This window comes from Apteryx rowi, unplaced genomic scaffold (genome assembly GCF_003343035.1).
Source record: "Apteryx rowi isolate R43461 unplaced genomic scaffold, aptRow1 scaffold_24, whole genome shotgun sequence".
NCBI classification, from domain to species: Eukaryota; Metazoa; Chordata; class Aves; order Apterygiformes; family Apterygidae; genus Apteryx; species Apteryx rowi.
In genome coordinates, this window is record NW_020448752.1 from 3,328,254 (window position 1) to 3,351,092 (window position 22,839).

The 22,839-nt window shown below is 48.6% G+C and overlaps 1 protein-coding gene across 1 annotated transcript in view; it reads right to left on the reverse strand.

The window, feature by feature from the left end:
* Nucleotides 1-14,374: 14,374 nt before the first annotated feature.
* FAM155B (family with sequence similarity 155 member B) overlaps nucleotides 14,375-22,839 on the reverse strand; it is a 40,924-nt gene continuing 32,459 nt past the window's right edge. The window contains exons 3-4 of the mRNA XM_026066291.1: nucleotides 15,454-15,625; nucleotides 14,375-14,793 (exon numbers count right to left, since the gene is read on the reverse strand). Coding sequence (XP_025922076.1) covers nucleotides 14,375-14,793; nucleotides 15,454-15,625 — 591 coding nt within the window. The remainder of the gene's footprint in view (nucleotides 14,794-15,453; nucleotides 15,626-22,839) is intronic.

The window sequence follows — 22,839 nt, forward strand, 5'->3', positions numbered from 1 at the left end:
CGAAGCGGCGCCGGGCGGCGGCGCTCTGAGGGGGGGGGAGCGGCCGCCGCAGGCCTCGCGGGGAGGCGGGGCGTGAAAGCCGGCCCCAGAGCCGGGTTTTTTACACAGCCTGCGTGTGCTCCGCCGCCCGCTCGCCCGGCCTTCGCCCTCCGCAGCCGGCGGGGTTCGGCCGGCCGCAGCCCTGGCGCCCGAGCACCCTGCAGGCTTTTGCTCAGGCTGCGCCCCTTAGGCTCTCCTGGAGACCCCCCTTCCTCTTGAAGTACAAAGACAAGTTTCCCACTTCAAAAAGCTGCTTTTTTATATTATTATTTATTTATTTTAAGCGCAGGCATTCTTTTAACCGCTCCCGTTCTTTACGTGCCCAGCCACTCTAGCCATGGACCAGGGCTCCTTTTGCTTGTGCGGACGTTAAGACTGTTCTCTGTGTTTTATCCAATGACTAGTTCATTTTACGTTCAGAAGCAATATTGGCTACTCACCAGGCTAGACAGTCATGTTCCCTCTTGCCCCTTTTCCCTGGCCCCATAAATCTTGAATTCCGTTTACGCAGGGGCCAAGCCTCAGCAGGAACTGCCCTCTTTCAGCGCATCCCGGAGGCAGAGAGCTGGGGCTCAGTCGTGGTACCTTTCTCCTTGGAAAAGCGGTGACCAAGGGGAGAGGTGACTGGGGTCCATCAAGCCCTGAGAGGCTTGGAGACTATTATTTCTCAGCTGCTGAGACGTAGGGGACATCAAAAGGAGTCACCAAGAAGAACAAATACCTTTCCAAACACGCAATGTTAAACTACAGAATTTACTGCTGCGGGAGGGTGGACACCAGAGTAAATAGCTGGATCCAAGAACACAGCTACACAAATTCAACAGTGAAACATCAATCCAGAGCTATTACATAAAGAGATACCAGGAAATCCCTTGCATCTGGCTTAGAAAACTCATAATTGCAAGTTGCTGGAAGGATATTTCAGGAAAAATGTTGCTATATGCTTCTCCTACACTTCCCCTAAACATCTGCAGCTGTAACAAACAGTACACCCYGAGCCTGGCCCAGCAGAGCCCGCACTGTAGTGTTAATTCCTATGGGCTCAGCCAGTGCCTAAACCTGCGTCTTTCACCATTTGGCTCAGCATTCTCCCTCCTAAGCCAGCGATTGCAAGCTTTTTCTGAAGTCTGGCAGCAGGTCTATACTGAAAGGCTTTGTACCCGTTGCTGCCACCCAGTCAATGCCAAGCGTGGCAGAGATGCCAGTGTTTTGTCATCGCTGTATTAGGCTACAGGTAGAAATCAATGAGGGCACATGACCTGCTTGGGACCTGTCTTGCTGGCAATGTTCCAGAAGGAAAAAGTGATCCCAAACACATTTTCTGAGAAGCCTGATTCTCRGCACACAGACAACGTATTTACCAGACCGAGCCCTTTGCAAGGCTTAGATACCTGGTTTCTAGGTCTCAGCTAAGGTACAGAGCTGCTTGGACTGGGGCAGTTCAGGACATGCACAGGAGAAGAACAGTAGTTGTCTAGAGTACCTTAAAGGCAAGCAAGGAGGTGCCTGGAGAGATTAGGCAATGCCTGTATTGGAGGATATTACCTCACAAGATTGGATTTAAGTGCCTACAGCAGGATTTATAAAAAAATTGAGACATCCAAGCGGTATTCTGGATGTAGCCTCTGGTGTATGATTTTCTGTTTGTCTGTGTGTCTGAGCATGATCCCCAGTATGCAAATAAGAAGAGAAAATCCCTACTTCCGTTAACTGATAGTCATACTCCTACATTGGAAGTTCATGTTCAGTCTTCCTCCTGGAAACCATCTTGACTTTACTTTATACTTCAGGGGCACAAGAATACTCTTTATTACACTTTTCCCCCTGTAGGAACAAGCTTTTAAAGAAGGGCCTGTAAATCCAGTTTTAGAAAACCTGTGCAGTGTATAGAGTGAAATATTCCTTCCTCTCCCTAGCATCTGATTTGTTTCAGGTATCTGATACTGTTAAGAATCTAAAAATCTTCTGAAGTGCTACACTGAATTGCAAGTCTTGTTAATGAATGCATAGAAGCTTGCATTAGCAAAATTCTTACCTGATTCAGGAACTAGAAGAAGCAATGGCCAATTGTGGATTCTGTGGGCTCCCACAAAGCCCATCTAGACCTGCTAACAGCACAGCCAAATATCTGACTCAAAGGAGTCCTCAGAAGCTGTGCTAGGTCTCCAAGGAGTCCTGCAGAAGACTCTGCAGCTTTCACTCAGTAAAAGCAGGTGGGTACCTTCATCCCACCCTACCTAATTATGTATTGAAGTTTTCACCTGCACCCATCCTGTTTCCAAGTTCCTTCTAAAAAGCAAAACAACAGGCCTAGAACAAAACAGGACAAAGGGATTTAAAAAAAAAAAGGAGCCCGCCATCTCTGACTTGCATTGTCGATGCTTCTGTGCATCATCTACACTATTCCCTGGCTTTTCTACCAAAGCTATGAAGATTACCTGAGAAATTCAGTGGGAACTCACATAAGTATTGCTTCTGGAGACCTCATGAGAGATGATAGGTGGTTTTCTTCTGCTAGCGAACTGAGAGGGGAGTCACCCTTGGGACAGATGTATCAGACAAGATCAGTTTCTTGCAACTGCATGTATGAAGTAGTTTTAACTCTTCCCTAATAACACTCGCATTTCTGAGTTTCTCCCCAGGCTTAGAAGAAGCAGCTCCAGCAGTCACTGCCCTGTGCACTACTGTAAGACCAAATGTCCTAAACTCTGACTTGAGGTCTTCCTAGGACCCCAAGGCATACAGGTTCTCCAGGTGTCCTAGCTGAGCTCCTGTTTTACTCCTGACCCTCTTCACTGTGTGTTTGCTTCGCAAGTCCTGGCCTGCAGCAGGTAGAACAGCTGTGTTTACTGCTTGCCAATTGCGCCAACAGCAAAAGTCAAATCCCGTGAACCTGGCAATAAACAGCTCTTACGAGCATACAGGAAAGAGTTCCGCCTCTCAGACTGGTTGCAGGAGTATGCTTTTCACTTTTGGTTCAGTTAATCAGAAAATATGAAAAGCAAAATCTAGACAAGTAATATCACTTTGCAGTACAAGCAAAACAATGTGGGGACGACGCTGGCACTGGAGCTGCTGGTACGGGCAGGCTTTGTGCTCCAGGATGCCCCTCGGGAGTCAGTACCAGGATTCTGCTGTCAGGGTTTCAGTATCGCCCAATGTGTCTGTGATGCAGTAAATGTAATGGCCTTTGAACCCCACTTGCTACAATGCCGGTAACTTACGAAACAAGCAGCACAATTTCAGTATAAAACGGGCTGGGATAYGCTGAGCTCTTGTTGCCCCGACTGGGAGTAACCCCAGGACCCTCCCGACAGATTGTCCCAGTATGCTGCACCTCCTCCATCTGGGTTTTGTGGACAGAAAGGCAACCAAGCAGTTGTTTCAAACAAACTGGCTCCCTCTGAAAGGAGATTTGGTGTCCTCTTCTACCCAGCAAGTGAATGAGCAAAACACTGTAGAAATGAAAATCAGGTACCAATCCATCTGCTGACCTTAATGGTCAGGGAAGAAGTGTGTGTCTGTGCTGGTGCATGCGTAGCTGTGTGCAGAAGTGTACACAGGAGCGGGCTGTTGGCAAGGACTTGCAGTAGCCCTGAAATACTCCGAATTTTGCAGCTCGAGAGCTGAATGTGTATATTGGCTGTGAAGCAAATAGGAGAAAAGAGATGAAAGTGTCTCCATAGGAGCATGGGCCAGGAAAGGTAGAGCCTAGCAAGAGGCTATATATCTTGTAACCTCAATGCTGTTACTGACACATGGGAGCAGAGCCGCAGAAGACAAATTTCTGTTCTTCCTAGCTGAGGTATGAGGAACCCAGTCTCGACACCTAGGAGGTGAAAGCTTCCAGCAGACTCTTTCGCTGCTCTTCAGTTGTGCATATTGTGGGGTTAACTGTACTGTTTCAAGAACTCGAGTGAATGTATTTTTTTTTTGTTTTTCATTCTGAGTTACAAAGAAAACCTGTCTCTTGTAGAAATGATTTTGTTTCAGCAGAGTGGAATGAGAACCTCACAAGAGGCCAGGAAATGCCTTCTTCACTTCTAACAGTGACATATTCCTCTAATTGTTTACTTACACAATCTTTTGTACATTTTACAGAATATACCATCTGCCCCACTCTTTTGGTTCTGCTCAGTGTCTCCCCTCCTGCACTCTCTACCAGTTCTTTATTCTCTTTTTTCGTTTTACAGCAGAGCTTGTTGTCTTCCAGCACCCTCCTTCTCTAATTCATCTCCTGTACCAATCTGTTCTTTTTTTCTATCTCTGTCCAGTTTCATTCCCTTTTTGCTCTCTTTTCCCCATCTTCCTTCCAAACTGAGAATTTTCAGCTCAGGGTAGCAATGGCCAAAATGTAACTTCAGAGTTTTATTACATGGCCTTTTGCAGCCTGGCATGCAGCATTCAATTTGGAGCGGAGTGTCCTAGCTCTGTTGCATGCGGAGATCTGTTGTCCAGATGAATTAATTCCAGATTATATGTGGGTGTGGACTTCAGCTGGACAAAATTTGGATACCCTGGTTGAGTCATTATTCTCTGATGAATCTCTTGGTGACAGTCTTCGCCCCTATTGTTCTGAGGTGAGCCCCATGGCAAGAAATGTGAAGGGAAGAAACAAAAGAATATAAAGAAAGGTTACGAAATCAGATTCAGCAAGGCAGGGTTATTGTCCCTCCATTCTGCCTCTTCTGTCCTCCATCTGAGATTGGATTTTGTAGGAAAACACCCGTAGGACAGACATAGCAAATCCACTGGACTCTTCAGCCCGGATGCATCATTTTTCCCAAAGTCTTGATTTGAACGGTGCTGGCGGCTCCATGGCACGGTCTGCAGGGTCGGTTGTGATGGGCAAGCAGAAATAAGAGACCAGCCTGTCCCCGGGGCCTGGTGAGCTACAGTCCCACCTAATCTCCCTGGAATATGAGAAGCACAGTGGGATCTACACATCCCAAATTAAGCAACAGAGAAAGGGAGGAGGAAGTTATCATCAATTCTTAACATTTTATTTCTTTACTGGGTTAAACAAGGAGCGGAGAAAACCTCTGCCCCAAAATACAACAGAACTGAAAGCATTACAGGTACAGAGACTATTGAACACAGAGAGTAGTAGGATAATATTTTAATACAACTGAATTATAGCATGGTTTTGTGTTTTTGTTTTTTTGTTTTGTTTTTTGTCAAACCATTTTGGAAAATAAATGTAATAGGAACTAGTGCAAAAAAGTTCTAAACATGAAGCACAGTGTATAAAATGGCATAAGAAAACTGTCCCCTCAAGGACACAGTCACTTTCTTATGACAGAGGGGAGAAAKAGAGAAACAGAAGGAGGGTGGGGAATAGAGAAGGAAGGTTAGGAAGGCAGAGGAAGAAGAAAGCTGGAAAGAAAGAGAAACTGGGCAGGGGGATTAGAAAGAATATTTTGACTTCAGCAGTATGGTTTTTTTTTTCACCTCGCCACCATGTACTGTAAAAGGACCTTTTGCAGGTCTGAGCTCTGTAACCACCAACATTTCACAAGCACTTGAGAAGGGTTCGGTCACAAACAGCCTTTTTCACGTACACCCAAAGCCATCCCACAGGGGCTCATCCGATTCCCGTGGAGGTTCCCCCCGCACTCCTTTGATCTGACAGCTCGTCTGGACCTCAAAGTGCTTGTCCCTCACCATCAGCAAAGGGTCAGAGAGAACTTGTATGGTCTTCCAACAGCATCTCCCGTGCTTTGAATCGAAAATGGCAAGAGGGCAAGGAACACTTTCTTTGGGGCTCTCTTCTTTTCAATACATTCCCTTAAACTGGTTATTGTTGAAACATAATGTTTGCTTTTCTCCCTTCATGTCCACTCACTTTGTGGTATCCCTGCTGGACCAATGCATTTAATTTCTTCTAATTTAAACTCCCATGAACGTGTGGGAATATCTCTGGTTTTGAAGGCTTCCCATAGCTGTGATGTCTGAATGCATTGGAAGCTAGAAGAAGCTGGATTCATTTTGTTTTGGAAAAGAAAATAGAGCTGGGTTAGAAGGATGGCTGGGGGCATCCAACACGGAGTGAGGTCCTAAAGAAAAAAGTGATGCTTCCTTCCAGACAGCAGCACCTCAGCAACAAACCGCCAGTCAGGAACATGCACAAGCAGTTCCCAAGGTGTGCTCTCCCGGACTGAAACAGCCCTGGTAAAACAGGAAACTCTCCAATTTGCTTTCACCACTAAGCTGCTCAGCCTACTGCCCCCAAGAAATTGGCTGGATGCTATTTTAAGTAGAGCTGGTTGGAATTCCTTACAAATTGCTATTCTCTTAGAATACACAGCCACCAGTTCCAATTGTGCAAACAGAAAAAGTGTGATTGATTTTTTTCATTTTAGTTTTTGAAAATGAAAGGTTTTGTGGGAAAGGGCTGTTCCTGATACATTTCTCAATTTGAAAAAATTGGTCATAATTATCAATATGGCTTGTTTTGACAAGTTTCAAAATAAAATAAAAAAAAATACTGTCTGGCTTGAAATGGCTTTTTGTTTTGCAACTCAGGCATGTACAGTTCCCAAATAAATACATTTAAAAATGGTAAAATCAACCCCAAATTTCTTAAGCTAAACCCATTTTTTTGTGTGTTTTGGAGTTTCAGTTTACAACAAGCAAAGTTGTAGACTTCCTGGTCTGAAGAAGGATCATAATAAAATTCCATAGTTCCAAATGTTAAAGAGACAGGAAACTACTCTTGACCTTGTTTCAAATAAATAAACTAGATATACAGTAAATAAAACTAGGCTGGAGTTATTTAGTAATTCAGCCCATCTCCTGTCTGGGAGCAGCAAGTCTTACAGGCACTGGCTTATGCTGAGATTTGGCAAAAAAGAAGGGCACCAGAGCTGAGAGCAGCACATTCAGTGAGGCTAGGAGGTTCCTTGCAGCTGAGCCCTGCCACGTACATGGCACAGACACCTGATCAGGTGGTTTCTGTGTCCTACAGGACTGATTTGCGGTACGTCTGGTACTTTGTTCCTGAGGTTGGGACATGTAGGATGAAGTTAATTGGGATATCCAGAGCAAAAAGCAGCAAGAGATGCTCATAAAGTACCGAAAAAAAAAAAAAAAAGAGAGAGAGAGAGAAGAAAATATAGCTACTGGATTTGGAAAAGAACCTACAGTGTGAATATTTCCTTGCACAGCTGCTACTGCCTAGTCTAGCAAGAGCTATGGGGAGACATGCTTGTGTTTGTAAGAAACCGGAGGACCCAGCTATTCCCCTTGGGTTTCCTCCCTGGGGACCATATGGAACATTTGCTACGCTTTATGTGTTAACGACTTAAAAAATCCCAGAGAAACGCACACCACAATGTTTCAGCTTTCTCCTAAGGAGAATACCAACAGTTGTCCTGGCTCAGGGAGTTCGACACATGGTTTGTAAATCCTGCCTACATGTGTTGTGAGGAGGTGCGCAATGGAGCAGGTTAGAAACACACAGAAATTAAAAATCCAGCAACTTTTAAAAGGAATCATTTTTTTTAATGTCCCTGTTTGAAAATGATTTATCCTTCGCATATGGCCACAATATTTCCTGTGCTCCCTTCATCCCAGAAGGGAGCCCTGAAGAGCAGAGCTGAAGGTCCCTTTGAGAACTGCACCAGATCTACCCCAGCGGCATCTGAAGGTCTGTGACCTCCCTCGCAGGGTCTCAGCGCAGCGCTGTATGGCCTGGCTGAGCGGTGAAACTTCTCCTTCACCTATGTTCAGCACTCCCCACCCAACAAGATGGGTGTCCCGTAGTGACATGACAACCTGTGCCAGGAGAAGACAGCTACATAGCCTACAAAATCCAAACTGCAAAAGGCCAGAGCAAGTGTGGTCAGATGCACCTGAGACTCAGTCAGCAGCAACCCTCAGATGGTAGAGCAAGTCCAGGTTTTGAAGGCTTCTCTTCTTCATTCAGCCTTGGGGTAGCAGGGTCAGTGCTGGCTTTGTCAGCTACACATTTAGAGAGGCCACTGCCTCTCGGTGGGACTTGTGTTTTGAAACTGTAGGAATGGTATAAAATGTCTGAATTTGCAGCATTCAGGTCCCAATTCTTCACTCCTGCTCAGGGTACAAATAGAGCAGGATGATCAYGGTGTGAGTGAACGGAGAGAGCTTGCAGCGACACCACTGCTTTGGTGGACAGCTGCAAAACCTGCGGCTGCTTCTTGCACTGCGACACAAAGTCCATCTGAGTGCAGCTACACAGCATCCTCTATGCGGCTACGCAGCTTCCAGGCATCCCTCTCACACTCTTTAATACCCGCTTCCAATATTAATCCTTTAAATAATAACTCTTCGCTAAACAAATCCCCACTACTGTTACAGGCCATCAGCATACGGATCTGCACAGCTGAACTTCACAGTGTTTCTAACCACGACAGTGAGCAGCGCTCCTGCCTTCCTCTGCCCCCGTCCTCCAGCAGAGCACAGGAGTGAAAACATTCACCCAAAGAGCCGCGCAGGACTGAGAACAACCAAAAAGAGCTGCTAAAAAGCTTCTCCCCTGAAATACAGAATAAACAGTGCTTGGGCCTGGGAAAAGATGGACCTTCAGAGCTCCCACGGACCTGCCACTGCCCGGCAGCGCTACTCAAAGACCGCCTGAGGGGGAGAACGGGTAATCACGGGCTGGGGTAATTTAGGTACCTCTGTCATCCCCCTGGAATGCTTAAGAACTGACTTTGTTTGACAGGCTAAAGTAAGTTGTTACCAACATCTTGGCTAAACATTAGAAATTGCCCTTCTTAACCTTTCAAATATGATTTAATAGAGATTTATACTCCTGTGGACAGAAATCCACAAGGCAGCCCAAAAAGGCTATAAAAAAATTGTCTGACATATTGCATAGATTTTAACAGTGATTTTCAAAAAATCTGAGTATATTTCTGTACAACTCCCCTGAATTTGTCTCTATTAATTTCTATATGCATTCCTTTCTGGGGTGGTAGCTAGGTATCACATTATAATTTATTACAAGCTGCTGCATGACTTTTTGAGGGTAGAGACTTAAATGAAAAGTCTGAACACAAACTAGTGACCACTCCCAGCAGGATTCGTGATACAGTATTCCACCATCAGTGAAAACAGCCACGCTCTTTTGCTCTAAATCACCAACCTCCATTTCAAATGCAACACAAGTAGACCATGCTTGCCAGAAGACACGTACAAAATTTGGGAAGTGCTATCACGCTGCTGATGGGGATCCTTCCTTGAGATTAGCAGATATCAGAAAATTTCTTTCTTTTTTTTTCCTCCCCCTGCAAACGTGGGGCAAATGAACTGTCTCCCAGCATTGCCTGGAGTCCTGAGTGGCAGTGAATGAACTGCCCTGACATTTCCTATTGAAGCAGAGCAAAATGTGTTGAACAAAAACCATTTCAAGATGTTTTCTGAGTGTTGCCAAGTTACTCAACATGTTCTGCTTTAGTTGTCAGATGCTTTCAAAGTGATTTCCCTAACTCAGAGCACGAATGGTGAGGGCTCTCCCTGGGAATCTTTTGCCTGGGGCTACCATGGATCTGTATTTTCATAAGAAAGAGGCTCAACTAATGATTAATCTTCACCAGAGGAAGCAGGGCCTTTCTTTGGGATTTTTCTTCAGTTATTTTTAATTAATTTGTACAACTGGCAGTTACATTAAAGTGCAAAACTCAAGACTAACACTCCAGACAGAACATAGCTACCTTTCCTCTCGCAGCTTCAGTGGCAGAGCCGAGGCCTGGCCAGCCCGATTCCCTGCGGATTCGGCCGTGGCTGCCTCCGCTCGCGTACAACTAGCAACCCGGCAAACAGCACGACGGCCAAGCAACGGGAACGTGCCCAGCGAAGGGACTTGTGATCTGCCGTGGGGTGACAGCATCAAAGCCAGCTCCATCCCTGCCAGCTCCCCCTGCGCCTCGGACATGCGGCCCAGGGGACAGAAATCTGTTTGCTCCAGAAGGACCATGAGGAATCACTGCTCTGGGAAGGGGGGTGTTCTCTCAGTGGGGAGAAACCTAGTCATTGAAGGGAACATTTGACTTTACAGACCAAGCCTAACACATGGCATCTTTCTCTGGGGAGAAGAATCCAGACCATTCAACTGAAAAAGAAAGGAAACAGCACCTGGGTTTTAGATTTGCTGTATAATAAATCCTTTTGGGCTTGATATTTTCCAAAGTCCCAGGTGGCTGCATCAAGAGCTGCTCTGGAAAGACTCCAGGTCCTGGAGTCCACGTTCACACTGGGGGCGCGATGGGGAGCGGATTGGGAAGCGTACCTGCATGCACTGTGCAAACAAACTCCCTCTTTTCTCTCCTTATCCCAGGCTAATTGACTCCAGGGCTAACAGCAGCATTCTTTTAATAAAAATAATGTCAGAGATATTAACTGAGACCATGTTAAGGTCTACTTTCTGGACTTCTCCCTTGTACAGCAAAGAGAGCTAATATAGATAGAGGATTATTAAGGTTGCAATGTCAGACCAGAGAGAAGATTTTTATCCGATGGCCTTATAATAATGGACTGCAACATACACCACTTCCAGCTGCTCGGTCCTGTTCTGTGAACAGCCTAGTCTGGATTCATTTAACTAGATTGGCAAAGTGTTGAATACAGCATATGGTGCCCTAAAACCACAGAACTTATTGACAGCAGCCTAGACTTGCTAAATAAAAGAGCTCCTTCCAAAAGCCTTGTTCTGTGAAGACTCAGCACTTTCTTCTCAGTCACACTAGGTAAAAAACACAGCCCTGCGTCTGCCAGCGAGCCTCCATACCGTGCATATCCACGTTACCCTCCGTGCCAGGAGACAGGGTGCCCTTCACACTGATACAGTGAGTGATGCTTACGTGTGTACCTTGTGGGAAGCCGCAGCTTGGAAAATGTTTGGATCTCCTTTAGTTAGAGCAGAAGTGCCCCGCAGAGCTTCCTCATGTACTGTGTACCTGCATCATGTTCAGCTGATTAGGCTGATGCAACTACACTGTCTCAGTAATTACACTAAAGACCCAATCCTGGAAACTGTTCAGCTTTCAGATCATTCACTGGGATGTAGTAAGGGATCTCTGCCTCCTGAGATGAAGCTCATCATCGGATATTAGGTATGGTAAAGATATTTCTCACAGCTCTCAGGTTGTTTCAGCAAAACCTAGCCAGCCTCCCTGAGCCCCTTTTGATGCCCATGTAAGACCACCTGGGCTATTCAACTTCATTCCTTCAAGCTCTGCGGCACTCAACTCCTCTCTTGACATCACACAGTACATATGCTGGCACAGAAACTTCTTGCGCCATTACATTCAGTGTCACAGGAGACTGTACAAGTCCGGATTCTCATTTATGCTAATGCACGTGTACATTGCTCTGGTCTCTGGCAGTGCAAGAGAGCTTCGGGGTGGGCACAATGACACTTGCCCCTCAAGGATGAGATTCGCACTTACCGGATCTGTATGATATGGCACACACATGTGGGGCAAAACGGAGAGGCCACAGAGCCATGCTATCTGCGGCAGAGCAGATTCTGGGTCCTGCACTGTCTCATCGGAGCAGGCTCCAGAGCAGACAGTGAACAGGGCCAGTGACTCAGGGCCACTTGCTGACACACCACACTGGGCTATTCTTCTCTCTCTAGATGAGTTGTTCAAAGATTGGATTCAGCCTATCTCTGAAAAGGATGCCTGGAATTAGCTTAACTCTTGGCAGTACATGAAAAATCTAATTTCCTTAAGAATGGACTGGATCTGGTTGTCTTGRGACAGGAACATGACTGTGCTCCCTCCTTTGGTCTAACTGTATGCTTTTGCTATTCATCAAAGCAGCTATGCAACTAATTTTTTAGCAACAGAGCAAACAAAAAAAAGTCAGATTCCTATTTGCTAACCTGCTGCATGTACTGGTTCTCAGATCTGTGTAAACTAGGCTGAAAATATATGGATGCTGTTATGAATATTCAAACAAGAATGGTCCTACCTATTCTGGGTAGCAACAACAATAACATCTGCTCGGGAGACATTCTCTGCATCTTCCCTGAAAACTAGTTACATTAACCTTACAACATAGTGCCTGATAACCAACGGACAATGAGTTCACAGGCTTTGCATCTGCAGGACTTTGGTAACACCTAACAGTTAATGTGTAAACATCACCCCAAAGCTCTGAGATTCAAGTCAAAGCAGAAGTCAAACATTCAGCTGCTTTTCAGAGCCTCTTTGGTCTGGAAATGGGCTGGAAGTTTCAGAAAACCAGTCTTTCCCATGACAGTCCTGGTACTTCCCTTCCAGCCAGGTAGGAAGTAGCTTTTCTCTCAATGCTTTGCTTATTTTTGCTTCACCTCAACAGACCAGAAAACACAAAATATTTATTGTCCTGAACTCTGTGACTTTTTTGACCCTCACAGGGATCTGGGATTGGTTTGAGATGCAGCAAAATATTCTTCTTTGCTTGGTCCCTGCCTACCAGCAGGACCACAAAAATGCCAATCTGTGCTCTGCTGTAGGATATCTGGGAAGAGGCAGTCTAGAAGTAGAGGAAGAGTCATACTTTCTCCTCTACAGGAAATGACCAGGTTTACATCCATATTGCGATTTAGACATTTTGCAGCTGACTGCAACCTGCTTCCCCATCTCCATGTACTTCACCTCACACCACCACCACAGTGTTAAAACGCATATTCATCTTTTCCTTCACCCCATATCCAGAATGAACTTTCTTTTCTCTAATATCTGATCCTTAGTTCTTTCTTCATTCCCAATTTAGTTCATCTTCCTGTTTCCATCCAGGCCTCTCACAGTATCATTCATTCTTGCTAGATTGTACCAACTTGTCACAGTAAATAACGAGCGACAGAGAAACTGCCTTGAAAACAGGCCCCACAGGAAGAATCCTTGCCCACGGCAGGATGCACAGTGAAGTATCCCACACACCACCTTCCAAGAATTATTCTGAGTATAGTTCCTCGTGGGTGGATGGAGGATTTGGAAGTCCCATATTAGAGTCAGGATCTGAAATCTGTTTGGGACTGAGTACCTGGATAAACTGAGCTCAGGTAAAAAAAAGTGAGTCAATTTAGGCTGCACCAGATGGCACCTTGCTCATCTGAGTCCAGCTGTCCCAAAAGGGCTCCTAGAAATTTTCTGATCTGGGAAGTAGCTCTTGATAAAAAGTATTCATAAACACTCTCCTCCCCAACTGGGGTTCATTAACGCCTGTTCTCTGCAGGGGAGACTAGATGTCCACAAGCCAGATTTCTCCAGCCCTTTTGCCCAGCCTTTATGCCATCTACTACATGACTCGTACAAGAAGCATGGAAAGATGCCTTTTGAAGCCTTTCATCCAATTGTTATTATTCTTGAACCGACTACAAACTTGAAGTCTCCCTTAGCTGAGTCTGTGCACTGCTTGAGTCACATCTCCCTAACTCCTCTCTGAGACAAACCCTTCCACTGAGGAAAGAAAACAAAGGAGAAAACAAAAAGTTAAATGAAATCATCAGGATACATTGCAAAGTGGAGCATTAGGAACCCTGGGAACATCCTTGCMTGCTCCACCCCATCCTCTCTCCCTCTCCACCTCTTTGTACAAGAGAAGAGTGGGAGAGCCAAGCCGGAGGAGAGAGGTAAGGACCTGACCGAGATGAACCCCGTGCAGGACAGAGAGTGTTTCCCATTCCTACACCACAACTCCTCTCAGCAAAAGGACAAGCCCGGGCCGGGCTGTCTGGTCAGGAACGGCACGCTGAGGGCTCCTCGCCCTTCCACGAAAGATGGGGACTGCCTTTGAGCTGGCATTTTTTTTCCCCAGATAGGAGAGGGGCAAGGATTTGGACAGAGGTGCTGCTTCCACACCCCACCTGGCAACTGGGGARCGCAGGATGCTGGGCTTTAGAGACCAAGGAGGAAGAGAAATCGGGGTTAGGTCGATTTTTAAACTCTTGGCATTTAGGTGGCAGGTAAGGCRGGTGCCACACGGCACACCTGTCAGATGCCTGGGAGATCTGCAGCAATCCCACGCGGGACACCTCTTGCAAAGGCACCCCCGCTCCGTTCTCCCTGCCCCTTTGCCGTACCTTCTTGCGCCGGCGCCCAGCGCCTCTACGAGGCCGGACGCGCGGAGCTGCCGGGCTGCTTCTGACCGAACCCTTCTCAAAGCCGAGTCCCGCAGCCCTGTGCGCATTAGAGACTCTTCATCACGGGGATGCCCCGCGGCGAGCAGCTCTTGGGGGTATGTGCGGGGGTGTGTGTGTGTGCGTCACCCCCAATCCCGTGCCTCCCATTGGAGGAATAGCATGTGCCCCCCTTAGTGGAAAAAGATCTGGCATTCTTCTTGGAGATCTCCTTTCCCCTCTGCGTCACTCGTCTCGCGTCACGCTCTCGTCCACGGCGGGCAGGGCCTCCAAGCTCAGCCCTCCGCCGGCCGCCCCGCCGCTGCTGTGCACGCTCGAGAAGGACACCATGGTGTGGAGAAGCATTAGGACCAGGACGCACAGTCTGAGTCTGCTGTTGCTGAGGCGAGACCCTGCAGAGACTGGCAGCAGAGATGGCGGGTGGGGCTGGTGGTACTGGTGGTACTGGTGGTGGTGGTGGTAGAGGTGATAGTGGTTCTGCCGCTGGTGATGGAGGTGGGGGTCGTGGTGGCGGTAATGGAGCGACTCCGACGCTGTGGATTTGGGGGATGTGTTGTAGTTGCTGTCTGGTGGGTGGTCGCAGGAGTCCCATTGCACTTCGCAGCACTTGGCCTCCTCGCTGGGCAGCTGGTTCTCTAGCAACCCTGGCGAAACAGGCAGCGGGGAGGGGGTCAGCGGGGCGCGCCGAGGAGGGGGGCTGCGGGTGGCCACGCTGCGGATGCCCAAGGGGAACGTCCCACCGGAGAACTGGGACACCGAGGCACCTCCACGCAGGGTCCCTCCCGGGCCCGCGGCCCCCAGCCAGCCCCTGCGGCAGATGCGCACGGAGAGATCGCAGTTGACTCCGCAAGCGCTCCCACGACTCTGCTAGCTGCGGGAAAGGGAGTCCCCAGACACCGCGCGTAGCAGCTGAATTCAACATCCCGGCCATGCTCTAATCCCGCCACCTTCAGCCCCTTTAAACGTTTTCTTTAGGTCTCCGTTAGAGGTGGGGTTTTCGTTTCCTGCGCTAAGCTGTCAGCCTGTTGCTGCGTCTCCGCTAAACGCTTGCATTTCACCCCCAGACGGCTGCGTTTCAGCAGTCGGCGGTTTCCACACTGTACCCCCCCCCCCCCCCCAAAAAAAGATTTCCAAATCTGCTGTAGGGCTTGTAGAGCGCTAGAGGATTCACCGGCGCCGGGCCCGCAGGTGCGGGCTGGGTCATCGCCCCCGGCCCGTCTCCCGGCGCTTCCCGCACCGCCCCGGGGCGCAGGGGCCGCGCGAACGCTCCTGGGACGCCTGCCCTGCTCCCGGGACCTCCTTACCCGTACAGATGAAGCCAGGCAAACCTCCATAGATCAGCTCGTCATTGTCCGGCAACACAAATGGGCACCTGGTCTGCACCTCCAGGCAGTATTGCTTGCATGGGATCCGGTGTCGGCACTGTTGTTGCGTCACGTTGAAATACTCGGAGCACAGCCAGGCCTTGTAGACAGCCTAAAGGAAGTCACCGAGAGGAAAACGTCACCTCCGCAAACACCTGGGCAGCCAAACTACTGCAGAAGCTTGGTTTTGAGCAGGGGTGAAATGGAAGGAGAGATTTCCCGAGAAGGGGAGATTTTTCCTCTTAGCTCACTCAGGAAACATTTCTCAATACATCTGGGTTACTTACTGTATTAACTATTAAAAGAAACCATCAAGGTGTTAGATACTGTGGAACTCATCTAACAACCCAGAACCATCACAAGAGTAAAGCAAATTAACACTATGGACTACTGTCCCCTACAGATGGGCATTGGTGCATCGCAACACATCACAGTAACTCTGCCGGGACTGGAGGTCCGAGAGCTTTGAAAAATTCAAATATGAAAATTTCACTTTATTTCCTTTCCAAGACCAACAACTGCACTTTTCTCTTCCCCAAGACTGGGCAGAGGAGGAACCTCCAGACGGCTAAGCAATGCTGTCCGTTGAGCGCACGTGTAACCTTCAACGCTGCAATACTCAGCACCGGCCAGGCACTTACAGAGGCAAAGAGGACGGGAGCCCAGGAAGCCGAACGGGACTACGGTCTCTGCCRTTGCAAGCACCTCCACAGCAAAACAGTAACCAAGGGAGGAAACGCAGGTACATGCACTTGTGTGAGCAAGGCCAGCGTCTGCTGTGCCCCACCTGAGGGGATTCCCGAGCCTTTCGAGTGGGGACAACCYGGCTCTTGGGCTGGGGTTACCTCTCAGGGTGCTGCACACCCCGGGGCAGGGTGAGGATTTCACGCTTCCTCTAATGCATTTTGCACTGGTCACCGTCAGCTGTGAACACTGGGTGCTGGACTGCAAAACAGACTGCAGACTAACCTTTTTTGGCAATTTCCAAAGCTCTCCRACTACTGGAAAAGCTGCCTGYCAGAAGCATATGGGCACTGCTGGGACACAGCTAGCTGCTGTGCCGAGCTCTGGTAATGAGAGCACACTGTTGTTACAGTCGCCTCGGATTCATCCTTTTCTGCCACAGAATAAAATCTGTTTCATCTTCTGCAACAATCTACCTGGTTCTGGGGGGACTCCCARTTCACAGAAATCTTGCACTTTTTCCCATGCTGTTTCTTCTGGCTCAAWTGAGCAGCTCTCATAAGGAATACTTCATTTCACAGGCAGATTTTGATAGCTACATACCCCAACSAGTGTGTTACCCAGCGCTATAAATGCTCCTGTGCTCTCCCAAAACAGAAAGTCGCACTCACCTTTTAGCTGGTTAGAGCTGCACTTTGCACAATTTCCAGCAATAAAAGCTACCTGGCGGCTAGCCTGCAACTTGGGACCGGAGGAGGTGGCATAAACTCTGCCCGTCAGGGCCGTCAGCTCTGCTGTCCCTCCTCTCCCCTAGGTCTCGCAGCAGAGCGAGGTGGCCCTTCTCACCAGGAAAAAAACCAAGTTTTGAAGAGCAAGCGGAGGAGCGTGGAGGTCGCGCCTTTCTAGCTAAGCCCTGGGGTGGGTTGGCGCCCGCCCCAGGGCTGCCCAGCGAAAGCCCACCGACGGCTCTGCTGGGACTGTGTCTCCGGCATCGTCCTGAGCTCCCGAGAACCGCATAGGGGGGAAACTGTTTGTCTTCAAGCGATCTCTTGTTTCTTGTGGTGAGCAGTCATTCCTCGGACTGCGAGAAATCCATGACAGCGATGGGAAGAAGAGCACCCTCCACGGCATTTCCAGCTCATCTATGAATGTATCAAGGCACTAGCTACAAAATTGAGGTCACATTAATGACCATATCCAACTTCCTTTGAAATCAACTAGAAAGCACTCCCTGTGAGTCAAAGGGAATGAATTTCCCTCCTCAGAGTGCTTGGAGTAAACCCCGTGCTTCTCCTTCCAGCTGGATTTTTATTTTTTGGAAGCTGTAAAAACATCCCTTCTTTGTTTCTCCATGTTTTGCATAGATCCTTATCATTTGTTTGGACCATGGTAAGGTCTCAGGATTAAAGCTGTTTGGGAAATTCTTGGCAAGTTGTTTTCTCATGTCTTTTTTTTTTTTTCCTGGAAAATGCCAATTCATGAAAACCAGAATTTTCATGGAAGCATGTTAATTTTGGTGAAACTTTCATCAGAAAAAGTTTAATCGGGACCAGGACGCAATACATGGAGTAAGCTTTTCAGAGCAGTTAATAGCCCTGTGGTCAGGGCGTTCATCTGGGATGTGGGAAATTCAGCTGCAGCTCTGCTTTTTCTCTCTGGCCCGTTGGATGTTAATTATTTAGACAAAGTGAGACGGCTCCGGAGAAGGGACTGACTCTGTAATCAGACTCTGAGGACACAACGGGGAGAAAGAGCTTCGAGGTCTCATTCTGGATGAGAACCTGCCTGAGCTTATTTCCCCAGGCTGTGGCAGTGGCCCCAAGAGGAAGGGGAGATGGGGGTCAGCAGGGTGTGCTCACCTCCCAGACCCCGTCACCTCGCTCCTTCCTAAATCCCTTCTCCAACTGCCATGGCCCCGGCAGTCCAAAGCTACTTCCATGCAAGAGGTGCCTCTGAGGTTCCTGCTGGACACGAGCACGGCTCTAAGCGAGCCAAAGTCCCCGTCCAGCCCTGCGGGCTCTCGGTGGTTTGCAGAGCTTGGGAAGCGAGGCCACCACCGCCAGAGCTGCAGCTAGTGCCAGCCAGGCATGGCGAGGTCTGGCCCAGAGCCACCAGGGGAAATCAGGGGCCTGACAAGCCGGCCCAGAGGGACGGTTCCTGATCTGCTGCAGGGCGACCCTGGGGCTGCGTTTAGGACGTGTTGGAGGTTTCCCAGAGGAAAAATTGCAAACAGGCTCCTACCAAGCTTCCAAATTAGCACGGGCTCCAGCAGAAATACCAGCTCCCTTGGTGCCAGCCAACCGCACTGAAAGTCTATTAGCTTGGAGCCTGGGGCTGTGCTACAGGCTGCATCATCCCTTTTGCTGAGCATGAGAGAGAAGCAGCAAACAGATACATGATGCAAAATTGCACAAGGCATCCTTCTGCCACCAGAYACAAATGGGGYAGGAGAAGCTTGTAGGTGAAGCGACCCATTACAGCCTAACTCATTACAGCTGAGCCCGTCAAATTCACTAGCAGAACCATAACTGCAACTATCCTCAACCCAGCCTGGAGACCAGCCAGCTCCATCTGTACCCTTTGGTAATGAACGCACCCAGCAAATCCACACTCCCCCTGTTCCCTCCACCACCAACCACATCAGGTTGATATTTACCCCTTTCTTCCCCGCCCCGGACAGGGAACACATTGCAGGTGAAGCTGTGGGACCAGTCTCATAGACTTGAGGACAAGGTCTGCTCTTCCGCACAACCTGCACTCCAGAGACTGCCACAACTTGAGCTTTAACATGCATCTTCCTTAACAGTCTCTAGTCCCTGGGGGGACAATGTGAGCAGCAACAGGGCGGCGGGGAGTCAGGAGGATCCTCCTGAAGAAGGATCACTCAGCAGGGCTGACACATCACACTTAGCAAGTGCGATTAGTTTTTCTCATTAGGGAAATGAGTATCCATCATTGCTCTTCAATGGGACCTTAATAGGACATAAAGAAGGGATAGATATGTCAGTGGATAATGATGCATTACARTAGATGAGATGGAAAACCAGAAGATATAAAATGTGCTTCAAACCATCTGCTGACTAGAGAGGATAGGAAGAGCTCTAAGAGCTCTTTAATCCTTAGCTAGATGGGATGCATCTTTAYTCTGGTCCAGCCTGGTGAGCCCCTGCTTCTATACAACACTGTTATTTATGTACATCTACAGGTGTGCGTGTAATCTGGAGAAAAACAGAGAGACCTCCACCCCAGAGAGCTTGCTGTTGAAGAGACGTGCTCTACAATAGCCATAAAGGATGGGAAGAGCTGGGGAGGGCCATCCCAAGGATGCCACCAACTGAGACAAGCAGATATAAACATTCACATACAATCAGCTCCCCTCTGCTTTGCTCCCCCTCACGCTCTGTAAGGGTATGGTGCTATAACATTTGGTAGCAGTCTCCAGAGCTAACCTCTGGATTACGCCTGCCGGGGCAACCAGGGAACACATGTGAGAAATGGACGCTATGGGAGAAACCCTTGTTGGCAACCAACTCTAGAAACAGGCCATATGAAGGGTCCTCAAACAACAACAGAGCTTCCCCGAGAGTTTTCTGGGAACAAAGCATCTTGCCCTGCTGGGAATTTCTGTGTTGGATAGCTTAGGGAGGATGTATTCTCATTTTCCCCATTAGAGGGCACATGCATCCTACTGCATCTCACTCCTCCAGAAACCTGCAGGGGCTCCAGCCCTGCTATCAAAGCAGGGGAAGAGGGAAAGGAACAAACACAGAGATGAAAGCAGACCAGGAGGGCAGAGGGAAAGCGTGTGCTGCTGCACAGGTTCTGGGTTCAGCACCTGCCCAAGTCATAGCAGGAATAGACCTGCCCTTATCAAAAAGTCCTGTGGAAATCAGTATGAAACACATTTTCCACATAGTTTTTAGCTCTACTGGAGTTTTAAAGCATGCAGGATGGAGTTAGTTTACCTGATGTTGATCTCGTAAAAATTAGGGCTTCATCTAAGTTATTCAGACTGCTTTTATAGACAACAGAGAGAGGGCATCCTGAGGACAACAAATCCCTCCCCAGACAGGTACCCTGACCACCCCAACCGTGGATGGGGCTGGAGGTGCTGCGCTCTTTCTCTGTTGACTGCAGAGGATTTTTGACAACCAGCTTAGATTAGATGCCTGAATTTTAAATGGCTGAAGCTGGATGAGATGAATTCTGCCCTAAGTTATAAAATTTTCAGGATTAAAACCTGGATGTATTAACTAAACCATAAGCAACTGAGCTGGATACAGAATTTGCTGGGTAAAATTCTCTGAGATGTGTCAGACCAGACATCAGTCTAGAAGATCATAAAAGTCCTTTAGACTTAAAATATCTSTAGTGGAGAAGTTTCACAGAGATATAATGAACGAAGCAGTTGCAAAACACTAGGGAAAACTCAGACCCTCTGTTGTATTCTTTAAGCTTTTACAGCACCTGCTGCAAGACCTGACTGGTTTATACCCAGGCAGTTCCCCGTGGGCTGTCTGTTGACATTAGATGATCACTGCACAAGTTGACATGTGTCACTATTCGTGTCCGCCGTTTGCTAAAACAGTCGGGGAGACCAGGAGCTGCCCTGAGCCCTCAGCAGATTCCTCAAATTCCCGGCTACAAGCATGTTTTGAAGAGCAGCATTAATAAAAGCCCCTGCTGCGTGGATGCAGTCGCAGGGAACCTCTGCTTTGCCGGGGTCCCTGGAGGCCTTGGTCTCGCAGAGCCGTGCCCGACGGGCAAGAGCACAAGTGACTCCTCGGCGTCAGCAAGGAGCTCAGCTCACCGCTCTTTGCAAACCACTGGCTGTGCAAGGCAGCGTCCAGCCACAGAACGCGCATGAAAATATTCATGGGTCCTGAACAGTCTGCAAATTTGACATGAACCAGGATTGTAGCAGAAAAAGATAACTTGCTACTCACTTTTTGTTACTAATCGTTTAGGCTTTTTCTATTCAACAAGTCTTCTAACCGTGTAGCAACAACAGTGCCCTGTCCCTTAACTCTCTCTCTCTTGCGCACACTCTTTGATGTTCCATGGTTATGAATAATAAATAGCAAATAGGTTAAGTGGATAGTTTATAAACAGCTCACAGTGTTATATTTGCTCACAAAAATTCTGCYGCAAACCCTAAGTGGTAGCACACACAATGGCAAAACCCAGCACCCATCCACAAACAATGCATGAAAAGGAAAAAGGTTAAATTTGCAACAAACACGATCCAAAGTCAATAAATTGACTAGAACCAGTACTGGGCGTTTCCCCTTCCACCAGGACAAGCAGCTGCTGCAGGGCCTGGATATCGCAGGCAGAAGGCGAGAGCCTCATAGTGCAACCCTCTAGGAGCATGCAGAGATGCAATACACAGCTGAGCAGCAGTGCAATTCTCTGTTGCACTCTTTCCTTTCGGGTTAAATTATTCGGCGGTGCCAAAGGGACATGGAAGCGCTCACAAGAGCAGAAGAACATCCGCAGCGTCGCTCTTCCGCGAGGCTGAAGCAGCCCGGATAGCGCTGCCTGCAGCAAGCCCTCCTCCCATCCCACCGGCCCCAGCCGACCTGCCCCAAGGGCCAGCCTGGAGGAGAGTGCAGCCTGCACCACCCCGCCTAGGGATCGCCGCGAGGTCCGGCCCCGTGCGAGCTCCGCACCTGTCTGCAGCCCGACACGCCTGGGGAGAGGTGGAAGGACCACTTAGGAGATACTGAGTTCATCCCTCGYTGGCCAGCTGATGCCCTCAGCCTGTTTTGCAGGACCTCACCTGGCTTCGTGTTGAACATCTCAATCAATGGGGAGGTTGTTTTACCGCCGAGAACAGCGCACCTCGCTGCCTACAAGTTTTCCTTGTTATTTGACCTACATTTTTCCATCCAAAAGTTCATTCCTTTCAATCATTCCATAAATCATTCTTCTCCTTTCTTTGTGTTTACACATTTCTAATATTTGCAGATGTATCATACTCCCCATTTAGTCATAACTTAGGCAAGCTCGACTGATTTACTCTCTTACATTTCCTGTAAGCCTCTCTCCCAGCCCTTTAATCATTCGTGTCTCCTTTCTAAGCTCCCTGGCTTTGTCACTCTCTCACTGGTATGAAGGCACCTATTGCCAAACACAGACCCCCAGAGGACGTGACAGTCGATCCTGCCTTGGAAGGGCAAGACGCTTTCCTCTCAGCTGTAGCTAAACCAGGAAGAGCCTGTGGTCTCCCTTAATCCCTGCAAAGTCCTTTGCTAGACTGCTCGTCTCTCGCTGGAGCTATTGCGTGCGATGCGCGTGCCCACGCATCGGGATGCCCGCGAGCAGCCAGGGGCTCCCCACCGAGGGCCGGACACCGCCAGTGCCGCACCGCAGGGCTTCCCGTGCGTGCGCGGGGCACCGTGGGGACCCCGCCGCCTTGCGAGAGGCTGCCCAGGTCCCAGCTGTGCTAGGAGGAAAGGAAAAAAAACACGCTTCGAGAGCCAAGCTAATGTTTGCAACGTGAATCTTCTGGAGGGGTTTTCCAGGCATGGTGGAGCCAGAACCACTGTCTCCTACAGCTCGACCAGTCTGTCTTCCCCAGCCGCAGCTGAAGAGTTTGCCTGACTAACGCTGGCTCCCGTGTGGGTCGCCCAGAGCCGG